This window comes from Acanthaster planci, linkage group LG10, assembly GCF_054643075.1.
Source record: "Acanthaster planci isolate LZ-2023a linkage group LG10, COTS_SCS, whole genome shotgun sequence".
Taxonomy (NCBI): domain Eukaryota; kingdom Metazoa; phylum Echinodermata; class Asteroidea; order Valvatida; family Acanthasteridae; genus Acanthaster; species Acanthaster planci.
Genome location: NC_141786.1, coordinates 2,204,013 through 2,224,731, shown reverse-complemented (window position 1 = coordinate 2,224,731; position 20,719 = coordinate 2,204,013). Strand labels below are relative to the sequence as shown.

Sequence of the window (20,719 nt, the reverse complement as noted above, 5' to 3'; positions counted from 1 at the left end):
CAAGCACGGGAGACAGAAATGATAGAAAACTGTGAAGGCGCCCTCTACAAACACCATGGAGCAAAGGGCAACAGCACACGACGCGTTGCGTCGTGCTATAGGCGACGTAATAGGCGATGCGATGCACGACGCGACGTACGACGCGACGGGCGACGGCACGACGCGACGCACGACGCGACGCGTCGTGTGTGTACAAAAGTAATGGCAAGAAGGCAACGTTATGACCTGACGGCACGACGCAAGGGAGCTGTCGTGCCGTCGCGTCGTGTAGTTGCGTCGCCTGGAGGGAGGCCAGGGAGATAGAGAAATGTTTGTCGTAAATAGTACACCATAAGGTTGTGCACAGACAGAAATTGCGGGCGGCGCCATGTCGACTCAACAAACTCCAATGATAAATCCTTTTATTTCATTTTTTTTAAATACCCACAACTCTCACAGGTGTTCCAGCTGGACAGCAAAATGATGCTCGACATGTCCTCTTTTATTTTCCTTTCAATTTAGTGGGTTGCCGTTGAATTTTTAGGAATTCTCCCCAAAGCAGACCACCCCTAACATGAAGGAAAGCCATTTTGAAAATCCATCCCTCTACAAAACGGCTGAAAAGTGTCACTTTGGGACCCGATTACATCCGAATTGCTCAGAATTGGACGCCCCGAGTCCAGGCCAGAGGTTCAGTGCCTATATATGTCTTCAATTCCCCAATTACAAGGCTCTCAGGACTCTCTAATAGGCCTACCGAATATTTTGAGTTTACAACTTTTATTAATGAGCTCGGCAGACATATTTCTGGCCTATTTGCGTGGGCGTTTGTCCCTCGATCTGCTCAAACCGTTTGATTTTCACAAAATTCGTGTCAAAGGTATTCGCATTAAGCTCAACTCCTACAAAATGCACTGAAGAGACATCGGTAGAAATGTCGAGGGTGGAGATTTCGCCTCGGCTTTTGTAGGGTTAAGGGCTTACAAAACACGAAGCAAAATCATAGACAAACAGGAAAAAGCAAACTCAAAAAATTTACTAAGTCCATTTTTGGTATCCAGTCTTTTGAGTATTTCCTTGATTTCATCGCTTATCAGTGAAAATTTCAACCCGGTAGAATGACACTAGACCACACCCACTATTCTGTTGATAGATCCATAAAACTCATATCACCAAATAAATACCACATCCTCTTTCTAATTTTGCTTCAACAGGAATTATTACGTTCAACGGTTCGTAAATTTCTTGTCTCGTCCACACCCCAACACACTTTCCAGGGAAAATGTATGAAAAAAAATAATGTGAATATTTTAAAACTAACAACATACTTTACCAACATTATTTGTCATGGAGGGGTCGGCAATAGACCCTTCATTGTCTGCTTTTGGACTTGGGGGGCCGCCAACGTTGCGTTTTACCTTAAGTTCTATAAAGACTGTCAGAATCTTTTTAAATTCCCATTTCTGCTCTTTTTAATGATCTTTGAACAGTTCAGGTGTCGTGTATAGCAGGGAAGAATTGAAAATACCTGTGGCTTCAGCCAGGAGGTTGGAAATATGTACAAATATATTTACGAGCGATTGGGGAGCGTTTTCGTTCATTATTAATTGTTGACATCTGTCAGTCGTCATCGACCATGGATTATCCCGTCGAAGGCAACCCTTTATCTCCTGGTGTGACTGTGGAGGCTAATCCTTGACTTGAAGGTTCTTCCTCAGCGCGGGCATGTAAATATGCATGTGGATGGTTTGGTTTGTAGGTCTGCGTCGGTTCGGAGGAGTAGGACTCCTCACTGGTTTTCAACTCATGTGCCACTTGCTGCTTCCACCTGGGTCTATCAGCAGCCACGGATTCCCATGTTGCGGTGTTGATGTTGCAGGCTTTCATGTCCCGCCTAATTAGTCTAACAAGTCTTAGGAGAAGCTACCAGGCCAGATCAACGGAATTTTTCTCCCGGTCTGGTTGATGTAATCCAGAGGAATGGAAGGACCAGTACGTTTGGCACTAGGTGGACTGCAGTAGCTGTCAGGAAAGTCGTGACTTAATCATTAATTCACAGCTTCAAAACAAAACAGTTTGCGTTACTTTTGAATGAATGATTATTTCAACTTTTCGCACAAACTTGCCTCACATCTTACAAACTTTCTAGGAATAGGTAACACAAATAATGTCAAGTATGGAAACTTGCATTTTGAGGTCACTGTGTAAAAAGTGTGCTGTTAAACGTCAGGAGCAAAATTTAATGGGGAGAGCATTCTTGGGAAAACTGCACTTGTTACGAAATCGCAGAGGTAAAAAAGGGCAATCAGTGGAAGAAAATTAAAGGCATTCTTTAAAATACATTGGGGGTAATTGAAAAGGCATATAAGGGGGAAAGGGGCAGTTTTGAAACAGTATAGGGGTAAAAAGAAATACACTGCAAAAACTGTGCTATAAGGTTAGCGCCCTCGGTAACCATTGTCCTGGAATACTGAGAGTGCTAAATTTACGTTATAAATTTTACAGGACAGAGAGTTTTGTTTCATAAAAGGTCCTCTCGTGATGTCATACACAAGGCCTATGAAGGCTTCCAATCAGAGGAGAACCTGTAAGAGAGTTCTTCGAGTTGTAAACAGTGTAGTTGAATTTATGAAGACACCTTTTCTCTGCAAATTTATACTCTTCTTTGATGTATGAAAACTCATTTACATTGCTGTTTGGTTAGGTTAAATGAAAAGTCAATGTTTTCCTGGACAATGAGGGCGCTGTTGCTGTGATGTCATCCAGGGAAGACATAGTTCATTGCAGAGCAAAAGAAGAGAAAATTCAGTCTAGCAAAATCCACAAAAATGCTGGACTTTCTTCCAGGGATGATATCACAGTCTTGCTCACGAATATGGAAAACTCATCAGCACAAAAGCAAACAAAAAAAAAACCCAAAAACAAAAAAAACCGCACTTCAATCCTCATTGGATACAAGAGTTGCAAGTTAGATGAGACACAAAGGTACATTCTGAAAAGTTGTATTGAAACAAACTGATTGCAGCCACTCTTTAATTAAATAAAAAGAAATGAATGCAACCCATCTGGATCCTGAAGATGCCCTATTTTAATCAACTTTCCAATGTAGAGCTCGATTTGAAGATGGCAATGGAATTCAGGACCACTGATATGGGTGATCATCTTTGGGAAAAAATCCTCCAAAGCAACACGATTCCACACCAAAGTAGACCTGAGAATAAAAGATGGCTAAAGGGGCTGATGGTTTGCGTCTCTCAAATGCCATGGAGAATCGCACGTATTTTCTTCCAAAAGAGAAGATCGTAAATACACAGTGCCTCCAGTGGCGTAGTCAAGGGGGGGGGTTCCCCGACGGATTTTTGTCTGTTTCTGGTGTTTTGTTTTGGTTTGGTTTTCAGCAAAGAAAACTTCAAAGGTGAATAGGAAAGAAAGTATTCGGTACATTTATTTATTTATCAAATATCAGCACCAAAACCCTCAAGAAACAACGCCATCAAATAAAAGCAAGGATGGCGAGTAAGACTTTGGCTTTGTTTCTGCACGTAAATCAAGTGTAATGAGCCCAAGGTCGCTTTGCTTTTGAATTTGCCCCCTCCCCCACTACCAAAAGCTGAATACGCTGCTGAGAACCTCACTTTTACACTGGCTCCTACCTCTTCTGGTGTCGGGACTATCAAGAGGAGTTTACTAAACTCCTAATAGGAACCGATCTCCTTTGGCCCTAATATCAACAGGTAAAACCACGCTTTTTACTCTCTGCTGAGTTCTATTAATAATCGCCGTGCGAAATGAAACATTTTTGAAATGTGAATGACCTGAAAAAAACCTCCAATTTGAAGTTTTCTTCGAACAAGAACGGAGAATGCTTTTCAAAACGTTCTTATGCGGATTCTTTGACTTTATCAAAATCTTGACAGTGTTAATAGTGTTTTTTGACAGTTGATGGAAATTTGGTTTTCTTGGCGTCATACGAAAGAGGACATCATAATGAAACTGATGATGGTTACCACTTACCAAAACACTTGGTTTTCTTATTTTCTGGACAGCCGGTATAGTAAAGAAACCAGCTTTCGCTACTGAAAGGGGGCCATCGGCAAGCACTGCATTTTTGTATACTACACATTGGCTATGGGAGCATAGAGATATGCACAGAGAATCATGAATAATACATGTAGGTTACATATTGCTCGATGAATAATAGTTCGCAGTTCTTCACAAAAGTTTCTGTTCACCAAGTTGAACAAAAAAAATCTGACCTTTTCAATTGACATGGATCAGTGGCTTAGATGTTTGCTCAGTAATCTGAATGCAGGCGTGACTCATTTGTTTTCTCATTTTGTTTTCTCATTGTTTCAGATGATAAGATGGATATCATGAATATTTGGATGGATGCTTCATTGGAAGTATTTGACAATCAACAAATCAGAGTCTCCCAGAGCTAAATCTGCCTCTGTCGCTATGGCGCCCCCTTCATAAACCCACTCCCATCCTGGGTAAAGCGTGTTGCCATGCCAGCTGACAAATGTTGGACCACCATCCACTGGCGTGTTACTGTGCAGTAAGTTTGCTCCTAAAGTGTGCAGAGGTTTGGTGTAGACTGAGAAGAATCGATTGAGGTAGAAAGCCTTATGATATTTGTGGATACTCCCGAAATACTCTGCGTATCCAGATTTTGCTGCCAGATTCTCTATCTCCATCGTGGCAAAAAGCCCCAGTCCCTGTCCCCTCTTCTCCTTATCGATGCATATGCTCTCACCGTACACCGCCCTCTGTCTGTTTGTGACAGGGATGAGTCGGACATGACCGACCAGCGTGCCCTCTTTACTTGTGCCGTCTGAGTACTCGACCAGGCCGTAGGAACACGGCGCAACGTTGAGTTCCTGTTTGGCGAGTTGCGGTAGAATTTCCGCCTTACAATGCGGCCACTCGTCTTTCAGGATCTTGATGCAAGCAGGGATGAGATCCGGTATGGAGCACAACGGTTTCCAGCAATATGAAAGCGCCATTTGGATGTTTACCAAACCTTGTAGAGCTAGCATGTAGCTGAAAATCAATCAATCAATTTCATTTTATTTCAAAAATAGGACAAAATATTGATATATAGTATGCAGCGGAATGCATGAAGGATCCCATGAGGATACAATACAACCCCATCTCACTTGATCGGTTCCCGCCCCACTCCATGTTATTCCCAGCAAGAAGGGGGTGTACGTGGTTTCGGGGAAGCGCGGAATGGTTTGGATTATTCTTCGAATGCTGTATAGATGGCTCGTTTTTGCATTTCCTATGTCCTGCCTGTATGCGAAGCACAGATGGACGCATGCGCAGGAAACAACAAAGGTCTTATTGTGTATGCCATGACCCATTCACGTGATCAAAATCTGGTAAGTTTGACATTGCAATTGCCGTCCGCGCGGGACATTTCTGCGGCATAATAAAAAAGTAATTCGGTCGCATTTTTTTTCAAGTACGGATACCGAGGGCCTGACGTTTCTCAAAGGCAAAATGACAAGACAAACAAGCATACAGGAAATCAACCCAGCATGGACGGATAAAGGAAAGGTGAACAAGCTCTTGGCTGGATAAAGGGGCAAGGATTCGTGAAAGGCATGGTTGAGCAACAAAGGGATGACAAAAAGACAAAGCAACGAATCTTTTATAAAAACTTAATTTTAGTTTACAAACAACCCATGATCAACACTTGACAGTTTGGACAGTTTACCGGGAACGGATTTAATTTTGTCACTCAACAGCAGTCGTCAGTCTCATCCCCCGCAAAAAAGTCCAATATGAAGAGGGCTAAAATGTACAGTCCAGTCTAGCATTGGGAATGGTTACTGTCCCCCATACCTGGACTTTGCAGTCTTTACAAATATATGGTGCACTCCCGATATTTTTGGGCATAAAAAGCGCCAAATTCAGATACTGTCCAGAGAATCCAGTAAATAATTCTGTCCATGTTTGTAACACGGACCAAATAAGAGACCTTTTTACTCCCCAAGTCCCATCAAAACCACAGTGCTACATGCCACGATCTGCCGCAGCCTAAGAATCACCATTCCAATTCCTTAACTTTTACAGGCTAGAGTCCAATCTCTCATTACTTTCGTACGTAGTGGCTAATTAAACAATCCACGTGGGTGCATGCAGCGTGAGTGCAGCAGATAAGCAATATTGTTCAATGGAAAAAATATATTTCGAAGGTCAGCTGAGGTTGTGATCATGATGAATAAACCATCCCCATTTTTGTGCACGGTACGGCCACAAAGTGTTTCATGCGTGTTAAGCTACTTTGCATATCAGACCGTCTGCTTGAGGTCACTGTTGGCCCTTTATTTTTGCATTGTAAATTGTGCATTGACTGCAGATTATATTGCAGATTATATTGGCCATGTCCAGTATCTCACTTTTGCCACCCCCATTTAGCAGCGGCCTTGCCAGACGGCAAGCTCCGTACACTCGGTTAATGACCGTTTACCAAGGCTTCATACCAAATGGACCGCTGGGTTTTGTTACAATTCCAAAGGCAGTACACAGCCACGCGGTGTCCATTATACATGCAGTCCGCTAGGTGTTAGGCATCCGTTGCCACCACTGATCGATGTTTTATCATTAAGTGTTTAATACAAAAAAATCTCAAAAACGCGTTTTCCTGAAGTTTTCCTCCATTATGCTCATCCTAATGCTATAAAAGGTCTTCAGAATGCGGTATTGTGCTCATGTTTCGGCTTTGTTTTGGCGCTTCGTACGCGAGTCTGATGAGTATTGAAAATGTGCAGGTGCTAATGTTTGTTGATTCTCCTTCCATAAAGGCAGAGATAAAAGGGATCGCCAAAGCGTAAATAATTCAAGGTGGTGTTTGCAGACGATCAAGGAGTCCCCAAATTTGAGGTGGAGGAAGTGCAGAGAATTATATGCATTGTGATTAGTCTGATGGAAAACTGCTAACTTTGTTATCGGTCTGAATTGGTGGCTACTTCAATCAAACTTAATTGATTTGAAGCAATCCGACTAAAAGACCTGGGAATTTTGACAAGTTACCAATCACAGGACCAAAAAATAAAAAGTGAAACACAGTAGAAACATGTTAACTAATTTAGACTCCACTTTGCGTTAATTGTAGGCATGTAACCATTTAAAATTAAACATCCTTTTAGAAATGAGCGTGTTTCGGTGTTCAGAAGTGTTAAAACCAGACAGACGTGTTTCTGTGTCTTGTTATTAACACCCAATTAAGTGTGTCATAAAAACATTAACACGTATTTGTAGAAAAATAAACACCACAAGTTCACAACGTGTTTACCTTTGGCTAATTAACACCATAACACGTTCATAAAGTGTTACTGCGAACACTCTAAAAAGGATCAGTCGAATTTGACTAGAATTCAGTAAAATTTGACTAGCTCTTCTGGGTCAGCTGGGTGCAAATGGAGATTAGTCAACCAGGCAAATTTTTTTCTGTCAGTTTTTTCTGTCAGGAAAAACAGTCAACATTTTGACTAGGTTGTGTTAAGAGTGAAGGTGTTCCAGAGGCGTCAACACTGCCAAAATTTGGGTGTTAAATTTCACTCCCCTGGTGTTATCAGAGGACTACACTAATTAACGCTTTTTCATTGATATTAAAAAATGGGTGTAATATGGTACAACTGTTGACACCCTCTAGTGTATTGTAGAACTTGTGTGCAAAGTGACACTAGCGCTGTTAAAGTAACACCTTGTGGTGAGGTCATCTGCTTTTACAGTACAGTCATCCAGTACATTATTTTTATTTCAGCAAGACAGCTAAACGTTCGTTTCCCCATCCACCAAACAATCCTGGATTCATATTCTGAATAAAATCCCTCAAGTTGATAGCAAAAAAACGAGCCTCTTCATTCAAGTTCGAAAGGCACAAAAAAGACGTGGTTCTTACCTTGCAGATGAGTGCTAGCTCTTCTGTCTTCGGTGATTCCAGTCCAGAAAGCTGCGTTTAGACGGCCGGTCCCTGGTCGCGCAGCAAGGTCAGTTGACCGGTAGTGGACAAATAGGGCACGCGGTATTCTTACTGAAAGGTGCAACAGTCACCTGACCTCCGTGAAATCGCAAAGCAGGCGAGACTGGACACTATTTCAATGGCGGAGCTGTTTCAGGGGTGTAGCCCACTAAACCAGATGATAATTTCTACCCAGTCCACTGGCATGAAAAGAGCACCACACTTTTTTTTAAGGAGATTGGCTGGCCGGAAAATTGGTGAGATTATCCAGGATCACATGGGCTTCCTTCTGAAGGCAGAACGGTCGTAAATGGTCGTAAGTGCCCAAGAAAGTAGAGGAATGCTATCTTAAAACGACTACATGCCGACTTCAGAACTATCCCCTTTCGAGGGATGATTTTTTTAAAGAAAAATTAACAATTAAATTAGATATCCCACAAAAACATGAGAAGAAATGGAAAGATTAAGGAGAAAACAATTAGTTATTTTTTGTTTGAGCCTCCCCAGGGATATTGGCAAACATGTTATTCATCCCCGAACAATGCCGATCTTACACTGTTTTCATTGGGGCTTGAATTGGTGGAAGGCATCCCTGAGCGGACAGTAAGTTGCTGTACGCAGCTTGAATTCCCACAGCAGTGGTGCAACATCGGTAAAGGCAGAAAGTGTAGAAAGTACGCTCGTGAAAAGAGGCATAGGAGCGCAGACAGGGGTAAGTGCACTTTAATTTTAAAAAATTGTTGATGTTGAAGTTGAATGTTAATCCAGGATACGTTTTCACGCTCAAATTTTGAAGGCCACGATTGGTCAATGACAACATGAGACGTTTATTGCCATATACAACAAATGGCCGAAGAAGGTGGAAATCTTTGGTCGCAAAATAAAAATAAAATTTTAGCGTTTTTGAGCACAAATCAATGCAACATTGAGGTTCAGTGCCGCATATTTTATAACACTTTTGCTCACAAAAAGGTAAATAAGTATAAACAAAACCGAATGGGCCTTTAAAACACGGAACAAATAGCCAAAAAAGGCAAAGTTTAATTTAAAGAGAGCTGCAATGACCAAGATTTATAACATACAGAGCGTATTTATATCAAACGGTCCCTTTAAATGTGCATGGGTTTCAAGGAAACATTTGGTAAGAACGTACATATACTATATACAAAAACCACCTTAATAATATCAGTACAGTACACTGTTCTATCTGCTTTTATCTCCTTAATCCACGACAAACAATACTCAAGGGTAGTGGTTGGCGAATTGATAATTGTTCTACTCCCACTGAACCAGTAGATATTATGCAACCTATATTTGGAATGCATTAGCGTGTGATGCCTGTCGTTAGAATGGCTCGATGTCTGAAAGGTCTCAACCTCGAGACTAAGTTGAAGCAAGGGAAGTTTTTTTCCTCTCCAATAACATCAGAATTCCATTTGTCATTTAAGGCTTGAATACTGAAGCATTTGAGCTCTGTACTATGTTAGAAATGCCAAACTAGTAATACAATCTCAGCAAATACGATGATGTGAGTGTGTGGGCTGTTGCTTTTTCGCTATATCGTAAAGTGGGGTAACTTTGGCACAAGCCACACCCCTTTGTTGTAGTCGTCATATATAGAGGGATCCCAATACGACGCTTTTAGCGTCGATCTGCGCACTTTTTCGTTTGAAAGCGAGGCTGTATGTGTTAGCTTCAATTCTTAATACGATCAGACGATTGAAAGTAAGGAGTTAAGACACAAAATGCATAAAGGTATGTTAAATTCAGTCTTTTCAAGCTGCAAATTTTTGCGGAAAAGTCTTTCAGGATGACTCCACACGAAAATCAAAAGAAAAAATAAGGACAATCGACCGCGAACTAACGTACCTGCGATGGTCGTGTATCTTGTGCAGTGGGCTTGGTTTAAACACTTATGAACCGGATACTCCATGTACTGTGTGGATTCCGCGGGCGCGCGCGAGGAAGTTCAACACAGAGAGCTCCGGTTTCGATGCAGATATGCGCAGACGGCGCTAATGTGAAATCCCTCTATTGGCAACGCGCTATAAATGACATAAGATTCTCTAAAATGATTCAATGACAGCAATGTTATAATTAAATACTGCTAGAGGCTTGACCTGAAGGATTTTTACGTGTAAAACGTCGTTAGTGTCCTTTCTTAGGTTTTTCAATAAACTCCAGCAACCTGCCAAAGTTGCCCTGAACCACGAGGTAACTTTGGCAGCACTTAATTAAACTCCAGCTCACAATTTTAACAGTAGATGGGTGTCTGTTATTACTAGATTAGACTTAATGCTTCACATGACCAAAAGAGTGATCAATAATGAAAAGTAATTTCTGTTTTGGGCAGTAGAAACGATTAGGATTTTAACGGGCCATAGTTACCCCGATTGATGGTATGTGCGCGGGGGATGTACATCTAACGGTATTGTGGCGGGCAACTGACACTTTTTTGTGGCGGACCAGCAGACTGGCTGATCAGAGATGGAATCGACCTGGCCTAACCACACCAATATATTTATTTAACCTTACGCAAGAATGAGCGGCTATCCAAACGCAAGGGGGGATATCAGTTAACGAACGGTGGACTATGCCTCAGGGGGCTGTTCGTTTGGTGGAGGTTTACCACCGCTTTGTGATTAGGTAATTGATCCCAATGCCAATAAAGATTACAATAAATGTCAATAAATGATACAGGACTGAACTAAATCTCACGGTGACTAGTGATTTCCAAGGCAATTATATGATTGGTTTATTCAATGTCAGTGCTCTGTTATCCGTTATATACAACAGCAATTAACTATATACAAAATCATCCTCACGGGGAGGTAGTCCTACGTGGTCAACTGCACCACGAACGTGGTTGATCAGCCTTATCCTTAATCTACACCAGAATAACCCTCACGGTGATCAGGGTAAACCTCACAGCGATCAGGATAACCCTCACAATAACCAGGTAACCCTCACAGTGATCAGGGTAGCCCTCAAGTCTAAATAAAAAATCTACTGATGGCTTATAACTGATAAGTCTTGACCACACAAGCAAATGCAATCTTCATAATTATACAACACAGCAGGGTAGACTTATACAACAATAATCTATACTGCCTTACGAAGCAACACAGTTCCCAAACTGCAACAAGGTTTAAGGTGACTTAAATAACCCTCACCCACTTCAAGTTATTACGAAATAGCACAGGTAAGTTGATTAAGAAAGCGATTATAATAGTCCTCACCAGACTCTAACGGAAACCTGCACCCAGTAAACCTCAACGAGGAAAGCAAGCTCCCAGACCAGGACCGCAACCAACCGTCGCTATGCTAACAAGCATGGAACAACGGCACACAATCCTTCCAGTCTAAGCTTCGCTAATTCCCCAATTAACTGGTTCACACGGGTTCCCTAATCCTATAATCTACCACTTCTTAAATAAACGAGACTGTCTAACAATCCCCCAGTCTTCAAAGAGATCTAATATAATCGGCAGCTCCGGCAACTGAGAAAAAGCACCACACTAACTGATCGCACTAGGTACACTTGAGGTAGATCCCCAACCACCAGCGGTCGTACATCAGATTTACACTCGGAACTCACAACACAACTCCGCAGAGCTCTCGTTAGCACGCTGCCATCTTGAGAAGTCCTGGCAACCCACGCAGCCAGCGCCCAGACGTAAGGTAATGCGAGCCTCTGATTGGTTGCTGCGGTATGTTTAATGCATGAATTAGACGTGCCTGAATTATTAATGACCCAGACTAAACACAAGTCTGCGCAGCTACCCTGTTTCGCCACAGTATTTAATTACACAAACAGAAATGTACCAGAGCCAAAAACAATATTCAGGCTTTTGGTAAGACATGCTTTATTGACACAAAAGCCAATTACAAAATCTTGTAAAAATATCAAGCACTTACAAGTACAGCTTGTTAACTTTGAGAGCCAGGGATTGAAATCCCCTCAACATTTTTTCCAACATCGCCGCAATGCATTTCTTTCAGAGGTTGAGCCTTTATTAAGAGTTTTAGAGCAACTCTTTGAAGTCTTTTTTACACAATTGTGCAAAACTCGGACAAATAGTTCTTGTGCGGCGCGCAGTTTTTCTAGAGTGCTTAGCCAAAAATGTATACTTTTCCACTGAGGTGCTCAATGCACGCGTACTGGCATGCACGCATGTAGCCTTGAACTTCGAATGACCGTAACAAAACCATATAACTTCACAGTTTGTAATGGTAAGGAGTGTCTGTTTTAGTTTTGCTCACGATGCTTGACATTGATATGACATTCATAATCATTATCACAAAAACTTTCACAATTTCAGGGGGCCAATACTCCCCTCTACCTCGACTTAAACTTCTTCATTTTTCATATTCCAACGAAAAATGCTAGGTTATTTTATAACATTGGTGCCTCTTTCACTTATGGTGCTGGTTTATAATATTCGTCGTGAGTGTAGGCTGTCACTTTTTTTTTCATCGAGAGTGTCACGTGTGTTACCAAATGAAGTAGCCTAGATGTAACATTAAATATCAAATCATCACCTTCTCTCTGGTGTTTATTGTATCGTGTTCAAATAGTTTTGACTCGAATTCATTCCAGCTAATTACCTGACTCACCTAATACTAGGACTTAACTTCACCTAATGGTTCGACTCAGATCGAGTCACTGGGTTAAAAAGACTCGATTTTACTTGAGTCATAAAATTTAATGACTCATAAAAACTCTCCACACTACCAGCAAAAGGTCCGACGTACATGCACGTGTTATGACAGGCGATGGAACATGCTGTGTGGGAAAAGTATGCCTTAGTTGCATTATTGTCTCGTGCACAGAGGGGTCAATACTTGAGGTGTTTAACAAGCAACACACCCGAGTCTCCTTTAGTTAAGTCTACCTCTGTTGCTATGGCGCCCCCTTCATAAACCCACTCCCGTCCTGGGTACAGGGTGTCGCCATGCCCGTTTACAAACGCTTGACTATCGTCCACTGGCGTATTAGTGTGTATTACGTTTGCTCCTAGAGTGTGCAAAGGCTTTTCACATACAGAGAAAAATCGACTCTGATGGAAAGCTTTGTCGTGCTGATGAACGCCCACGTAATACTCGCTGAATCCATATTTGTGCGCCATTTCTCCGCTTCCACTTGGGCAAACAGACCGAGACCCGTCCCCCTCTTTCCCTTATCGATGCATTTGCTCTCACCGTACACCGCCCTCTGTCTGTTTGTGACAGAGACGAGTTGGACATGACCGACCAGCTTGCCCTCTTTGCTTGTGCCGTCTGACTACTCTACCAGGCCGTACGAACACGGCGCAATGCTGAGTTCCTGTTTGGCGAGTTGTGGAAGAATTTCTGCCTTACAGTGTGGCCACTCGTCCTCCACGATCTAGATGCAAGCAGGGATGAGATCCGGAATGGAGGGCAACGGTTTCCAAGAGAAAGAAAGCACCATTTTGACGTCCACCGATCTTTGCTGTTAGCGACCCGATATCGTTGGAATGACTGACCAGGAAAAGCCTGAAAGCAATTCACTTTTAAACTCTGTTATCAAAAAATTCCAAATCAGAGGGAAAAAGTTACACATGCACACGAACATTACGCTGTGCTTTTAGCAGCCTTTCTTACTATCCCTGGCTTTGTAATTCAATTTATCAATTTGGATGTATGCATACGTTGTTCATGTGTTTGTTTAATTTTCCAAAGAAATAAATAAAAATACATCAAAAGCATGGTAGCTGCTAGATCTTGAGGGATTTAACAGCAGCTAGAAGTGAAATTAATTACCTCTGTTGCTACGCGATGATTTCCTGCCATGAACTGTGAGTCTTTTTTCGAAACGGAAATATTCTGAGAAAAATAAAATTATGATTCAAACCCTAGTTCCTCCAAGAAGCTGTGACTCGTCTCTAGCTAGTGATGGTCTGGGAGTTCTCTGATTTAATCAGTTCAAATTTTTTAAACAAGCAAATTGTTTATCACCATAAACATTAGCAGATGCACAAAAATTGTGACAAATCAAGACTACAACGGTGGTGTAAGAGATAATACATACAGATTTTACTAAGAAAAATTCTCAGTGCTGACATCTTTACCAGGGAAGAGTGTGACCTTCTGAATCTCTCTCTTTTTTCCCCGTGTGAAATTGTTATAAACTATGACAATAAAAGCGTCTGATTTTATACAAAGCAGTCTCCAGTAACATTTACCCTTTATTGTAATTCTATAATTTGAGGCCTAAGAATCTTGGTAATCTGAAAAGTCTGATGATTTGCCAAAGATTATTTCGTTTCGTAAATTGTATTTTGAGAACGGCATTTTTCTCAATGTAGGGAGGTTCCAAGTGATGAAACTGGAAATACAATTTTGCGATTTTGTAATTACCCATTTTAACTTGCTTTCATTTTGTCGATTATCTTTGGTAACAAAATTGTATACATTGCGCTCATTTTACTACCGCAGTGTCGTCGCTGTTGGAGTTAACCAAAACACTCACTGGAAGTCACACACAACAAACGAACTTCAACTCATTTGAATGTTGTACGTGTAGTTCACGATAGTTTAAATTTTAAATATGACACATTATCTGGAGTTTTATTTATCAATATTATTTATTATTTTTCCAATTTTGCCGTCCAAAATTCCTGTTGTCAAATATACAGTCCTGCTCACTGAGTTGAATTATTTAGCAGGCATGTTTTGTATGTGTTATATATGGCACGAACTCCACTCCCCACGCTCGAAAACGGCCAACCCTTCCACATCAACATTGGTCTCAATAATTTGAAACAAGTGGTACTTTACAACCCAATTTATGTTGAGTGGTTGGATTTGTCAGTTAAATCTGCTTTTAAGGTGAGCATTTTATCACTTTTCCTCATTTTTCTTGATTGTTATTTGTAAAAAGACAAAACTATGCGATTACATTACCTAAATATAGCAAATGTAACGCGTTTTCAAGTGTTCAGTGCAATATACTCGGCGTCTTTAATAACTACCTAGTTCAGTTGATGGTTTGCTGATTTTCTACCGAAATTATACGCAATACATAAGACATTGAATGATAGAAGATCAGATTGTATGTAATGCACAGAAGTACTTTTTGTATTTTGATTTCGTGCATAAAATTTCTACAATAAAACAACGTTCTCAACTAATTGATGTACCATTTTACCCTGATTATTTCATATTCTAAGTTTTTTTTTCCAATGTAGAAAATGGCACAAAATTCTTCCAACTTTTTCATAAGTTGATGCGTGTGACAATATATCTGTACCGATAAAGTGGTGATAGAAGCCATGACATAATGGAGAAATTCAAATAACAAGAATCAGTTATAGTTATCAGTAAAAAACGGAAAAGAAAGATAACTTCCGCAGTTATCCATGACCAGCAAGTGTTTTCAGAAATCCACACCTTTAAACTGGACTACTTCACCCTGTACTTACGAAACTGTTTTGGCGAGCACAACCCTTCGAAGAATTTGATGAAACACAGACTTGAAGACATAGGCCCATGCAGTTGAGACTGCATTGTTACCTTTCAACAGAATTTTTAACTACGCGAAGAAGAAGTAAATCGAAGATGCTGAGAAAGTGGCAGAGACTTTGGTAAACTGCTTCATGCTTCATGAAGCATCACGAAAAAAAAAACGAGTAGGCTATAGACGATTAATCCAAGTAACCAGCCAAACTGACACACACAACAACCAGCCAAAGGAGCGCCCGCTCGTGACCAGTGTTGTTACCATCGTCGTCAACCTCATCATCACGTCGACAGGCGTCCTCTGTTGAGTTGTGGTAGTTGCAACCCTTTTCGCCACAGAAACAAATGCCGCCCTCTACCGTCAAGTCGTCAGGCGCTATGACTGGTACAAGTTCCTCCAGCCAGAAAGCCGCGTCTTCGTCACAGTAGCACTTGTTGTCGGGGACTCGTGCTGTGTCGTTGAGGAATGCTTGTGGCGGGGGACCGCACAATCGCGCCACACCTCTCTGCGACTCTCCTGGTAAACGGAGAGGAAGAGAGCGACCAATGTCGAAGGTTATTTAATCAGGAAATCCAAATCTGTCGATAAATGCCGTTTTTCTCTAAATCTTTGTGCACGTCAACTTGATTGAATTAATGAATATGCGGTCACACAAGTTGTGTTCTATTTTCAATTTTCCTGTTCCGTATACTCGAAGTGCGACCGACAGTTTGGTTCATTTTATTCACGAGTTTCCAATAGCAATAAGCGGTTATTCCATCACCTGGAACTGAGCATGTATACAAACCAGTGGCGCACCTGGGGATGGGGCACAGGGGGGGGGGGGCTTGAGCCTCTTGAAGGGTTTTTGTATAGCCGGAAATCTCAGTCCCCTTTGGCCCATCCTGGTGGGGGGAGGGGTACTTGAGTATCGTGAGCTATTTTTTGGAACTTATAAATTCCAGTCCAAGCCCCCCCCCCCCGCCCACCCAACGACAAATCCTGGGTTCCTATCGCCACTGGTACAAATTGAGTACGCAAAAAACTGACAGCATTATCATGCTGATAAGATTTGCTTGTTGGAGTCATGACGAGACAGCATCTCCTGTCTGCTCATTTGAACAGCAATTTAGAGATGGGTTAAATCCCGTCGTGTTGGATATAAACGTGAATCAATTCGGGATCCTACGTGATATATCTGAGATATGCTTTGGCTTGGCGCCCTCTTGTGTCTGTCTACTGTTACTGTTAGTTGTGAAATCCCGACTTGACGAATCTGTCAACCGTTTGTACACAGGGAATCGGCTAATCTACCAAACACGGTAGCAGCCAATAATTGCTGAATTTGTGTTTACATCGTTACCTGCATAATAATAAACGAGTCTGCAAGTCTTACGAAATATGTTTCGTGGAAATTCCAGGTCTGACTATACTGTGATTTGTCGAATTCCATGAAATTATGTAAGATCGTGTCGTTCATATGCAATTATAAATAACTATACATATCACCGACTGGGGTATGATTGGCTTTTCCGTCAAGTCGGACTTTGTATATGTTGTTCAATCTTTGACTTTGACGCCGGATATCGCGGAAAGGCTATCAAATGAGGGCACTTTTAATATAAGAAGTTACGTGAGCTGCCGCGCGCAAAGTAGACGGAAAAGGAAGCCACACAGAACGACTTGCGTCATAATTATGCATAAACTATGCTCAGAAAGTGTACAGTACGTACTCTATGCGTCCTGAGTATAATATGCATATGACGCACGGCGTTCTACGTGGCTTCCTCTCCCGTCTATCCATGCAGGAAGGAATTCCTTCCTCCGTGGTCTATCCAAGCGGCGACCGTACACTGAGTACAGTGAAGGGATGGCTGACTACAAAAGAGCAACGTAACGTAAGTCCGACTTGATTCAAGTCTATAGTGGATGCCGTAAACGCTTTTTCCCTGTGGGTCGTATCCCCACTCTCCCTGTCAAAGGTGAATTTTTGGGTGGTTCAATATTGATTTAGTGCTCATGATATTCTGCCTTTTTATACAGTTAATTATGGAAGTACAAGTATACCTTTGTGCTTTCTCGGTAGCTTTGCGTGCGACAACTATCAGAAATTTGTTTCAAAGTTGCTGTTTGGTGCCGATTGTTTGGTTAAGGTGTTGGTTGCTATTGAACTTGAAGGCACTGCTGCTGTTGGTTGATGTTGTTGTTGTTATGGTGGATGTTGTTTATTGTTGTTGTCGTCGTTGTGTTCGTCCCTTGTTTTAGCTCATTTTTCGAAATCTGGAATGAGAGAGTTTGATAGGCAGCATTTCTGGAGCTGATACTGACCGTGTTCTGTCCTTATCATGCATACTGTTGACTGCCTTTCTGTTTCATTTTGTCTTGTCTGTTGGTGAGTGGCGTTCTGCGCGCTACGTACGATGGTTAATAAATAAAAGGGAATCGCTATGGGGCTGCAAGTACAATATAGCCCTAGTGTAGGAACTTTTGAAAACAGCCAAAAAGCAGAAATTTATGCCTGTAAATCAGGTAAAACAGTAAAAAAAACAAACGATGTAACGGTGCTAATCTCAACGTCCCACTTCAAGATCAAGATACATTGGTTTGTACCGTTTGGTCTCGTCATCACTCCTTCAAAAGTCAGGCACTGGGTAGTTCCCTCTAGGCATTCTAAGAGCAGCTCCTTCCCAGGGTTATCGCAATCTACCGTTGACTCTGGCAAGTCCTCCATATCAACGCATTCATAACACTGCAGTGATCCGACTGGTGACAGGGATGGGAAAACAGGAACAGAGAGGGGAAAAAATAGAACTTTGTTGGCGTTATGCAAAGCTCTGTATTGAAAAATTATATACTTCGGGCCACTCCTACATCTCCTTTCTAAAGGCTAACTAGCGTATAAGCACAGTTAATTATTAATCTCTACAGCGCCACCAACGACGTAATAAAACATTGTATGATTCCTTGCAATGAAATTCATTCAAATTACAATTTTTTGTCCTCTATGACGCGTTTTTGTGTTATGGGTGTGTCAAATAATGAACTTTACTCGAAAGAGTTGCGATTGACAAGTCGACCTTAATACCGACTGGAAAATGAGGTTCACGTTTTTATTTTGGGAACCTGAGAATAAAAATGAAAGAAAAGCGAAAATGCACCCTTGGGTCTTTTAGGGTAAGATAATTTTGTTTTTTAATTATTCAGCTTTAATGTGTTATTTTTTTCATTTCCTGAATTTGTTCTTTTAATTTTGTTAGATCTGGGCCTTGATTTCGTGTTTATTCACCAGTGTTAAGTTTCCAGCTTACTTTCCTGAAATGCACTTACAGATAAATTACTTGAGTAAAGAGGAATTATTACAATTAGACCTACCTTCAAGAATACACGTAGCCAGGACTACTCCATAGAAAAGAGGCCATGTGTAGCGCAAATCTACAGGAAAAAAATTGAGTAACAATTTTTTCCTCTAAGGGGGCACTAGATTTGAATTATGAGAAGTCGGTCATGCAACAATGAGAGTGAACCATTAAGGAAACCACGCAGACGCAAACATGTCATGATTAACAGCACGAAAGCACCGTTGATTAAGGGGGGGTGGCGTAATCATCTTTCTTCTTTTCGTTTTTGGAGTGTTGATCCTATCATGCTACTCACCCTGATCAACCGTGTGGTAGTAAAGTGATAGTAACCCCCTTTCAAAGGATCTATAGTAGTAATGCATACAGGAGTGCAAGAAAACGGTAGTGACCAGATTTTCCTACTGAATCGGACGTCATGTCCAGCAAGCCTGGGGAGGGACATTCAAGTTGCCCCGATGGAGATTCTGTGGCATTTTAAAAAGGATTTGGAAGCACTGGAAATTGGGAAGTGGCATTATCCCGAATGACAGAATTTGTTTAATGCTGGAAAGATTGAGTAGTCGTTTTAAGAATAATTCCATTTTGCCCCACCCCGACTTAAGACTTCGATACGCCACTGCTGTGCGTCCATGGTCCAACATCTGTGGCTTACACATTGGGTCGTATGAATAAAAAGTAGCATTTGTTTTTACTACAATTTTTGAAGCATTTATTCGTGTTAGTATGAATTATAATGAAGCAAACGCTTTTACTTTAAGGAACTGCTAAAAAGTAAAAGTATTTACTTTTCACTCTTTAAGCTTGTGCTTGACAAAAAGCAGTTGCTTCATTTTGTAGGAATAAAAATGAGTAAGTTCTACAGAACTGAGGTATTTACTTGACGTTTTTCAAGACTGGGTCAGGGTAAGCTTGAAAACGAGGAGCATTTACGAATGTTCAAAATGGCAGCGTTCATGAATGTCATTCGAAAGGAAAAGCTGTCTGCCTTTAGAATGGAATCTCAAGAAACCAGATGCAGGCAGTTGTACCGATTTGAGAGTGGCAAAGGGGTTTTCTTCATTAAGGTTTCAGCGATCCAAATTACTGCCATCGTGTTTATCTGCCATGCTGATGAGGTCTCAAGATACAGCACCAAGCTGCACTGTGTGTGTCTGTACGTGCAGACAATGCAAGCCCTATTGTGCAAAACCATTTTGATGTGCATTCAGCCACAAGCATAAATCGTTTACTAATATTAAACTAGGAGATGCTGAACAGTGAAAGAAACGTTTTATTCATACAAATTCAAGCAATTGCTTATTCTTAATGCTTTTACCTCTCAGTAAATGCTTTTACTGCTTGCTTGAACTTCATAGCATTTGTTAGTTTTTATTCATACGACCCAATACTTAGCGTCTGTGGTAGGCCTTTTCATAACCACTATTTTCCAACTTGAGATGTACTGCATTTATTAGAAGAAGATCTCGCCACACCTGGGTAGGTCTTATGTGCAAAACACACGTATACCGTATAGCCATAGGTTGGAAGAAAATGTAAAAATTAAACAAGAAGTTACCCATTGTGTTTGCGTGAATCCAAACTTTACAGAGCTCTCACCTGGCGTCGTAAGGTCCAGAGATCTCAGAATAATGTAATTAAAAACGTACAATAATTGCAACAGGAAGGGGCCAGCAAGCAATAACTTGATGTGTCAAACAAAATGTCGCCTGTTGCACTGCGTACACGGAGGGTGAAATGGACAAACACTGACAGAAATATTGGAATTTGCCCGAGTTTTGTTTGCACAGACCATAGACTCTGATAAGCAATCCACCTTGATGACTGCAGACTATTTGAAGTGAAACAACGTGTCTACAGCCCTGTTACAACCAATGTAAACGTGCACAAATCGAGGGCATCACTGGGGTATATGGACTTCATGCCAAACAGGGGGATCAGAGGATCCAT

The 20,719-nt window shown here is 41.3% G+C and overlaps 2 protein-coding genes and 1 pseudogene across 4 annotated transcripts; all 3 read right to left on the bottom strand.

The window, feature by feature from the left end:
• Positions 1-602: 602 nt before the first annotated feature.
• On the bottom strand, positions 603-8,004 carry LOC147797564 (uncharacterized). 2 transcript variants are annotated; one of them, XM_087142450.1, is made up of 3 exons: positions 7,892-8,004; positions 4,736-5,022; positions 603-2,001 (listed from the first exon to the last, which is right to left on the bottom strand). In XM_087142450.1, the coding sequence occupies exons 2-3, from the start codon at positions 5,016-5,018 to the stop codon at positions 1,916-1,918; spliced, it is 369 nt and encodes a 122-aa protein (XP_086998576.1). In that variant the 5' UTR covers positions 5,019-5,022; positions 7,892-8,004; the 3' UTR covers positions 603-1,915. The 2 variants fall into 2 exon arrangements, with proteins under 2 accessions (XP_086998576.1, XP_086998575.1); XM_087142449.1 differs by lacking the exon at positions 603-2,001 and having other exon boundaries at positions 2,989-5,022.
• A 2,677-nt stretch (positions 8,005-10,681) lies between these two features.
• LOC147797563 (uncharacterized) lies at positions 10,682-13,728 on the bottom strand (annotated as a pseudogene).
• A 137-nt stretch (positions 13,729-13,865) lies between these two features.
• On the bottom strand, positions 13,866-20,514 carry LOC110983477 (uncharacterized). Of its 2 annotated transcripts, none has more exons than XM_087142775.1 (4): positions 20,369-20,514; positions 18,786-18,845; positions 18,024-18,176; positions 13,866-15,950 (listed from the first exon to the last, which is right to left on the bottom strand). In XM_087142775.1, exons 3-4 carry the CDS (start codon positions 18,142-18,144, stop codon positions 15,619-15,621), a joined length of 453 nt encoding a protein of 150 aa, XP_086998901.1. In that variant the 5' UTR covers positions 18,145-18,176; positions 18,786-18,845; positions 20,369-20,514; the 3' UTR covers positions 13,866-15,618. The 2 variants fall into 2 exon arrangements, with proteins under 2 accessions (XP_086998901.1, XP_022098453.2); XM_022242761.2 differs by having other exon boundaries at positions 20,328-20,511.
• Positions 20,515-20,719: the final 205 nt, after the last annotated feature.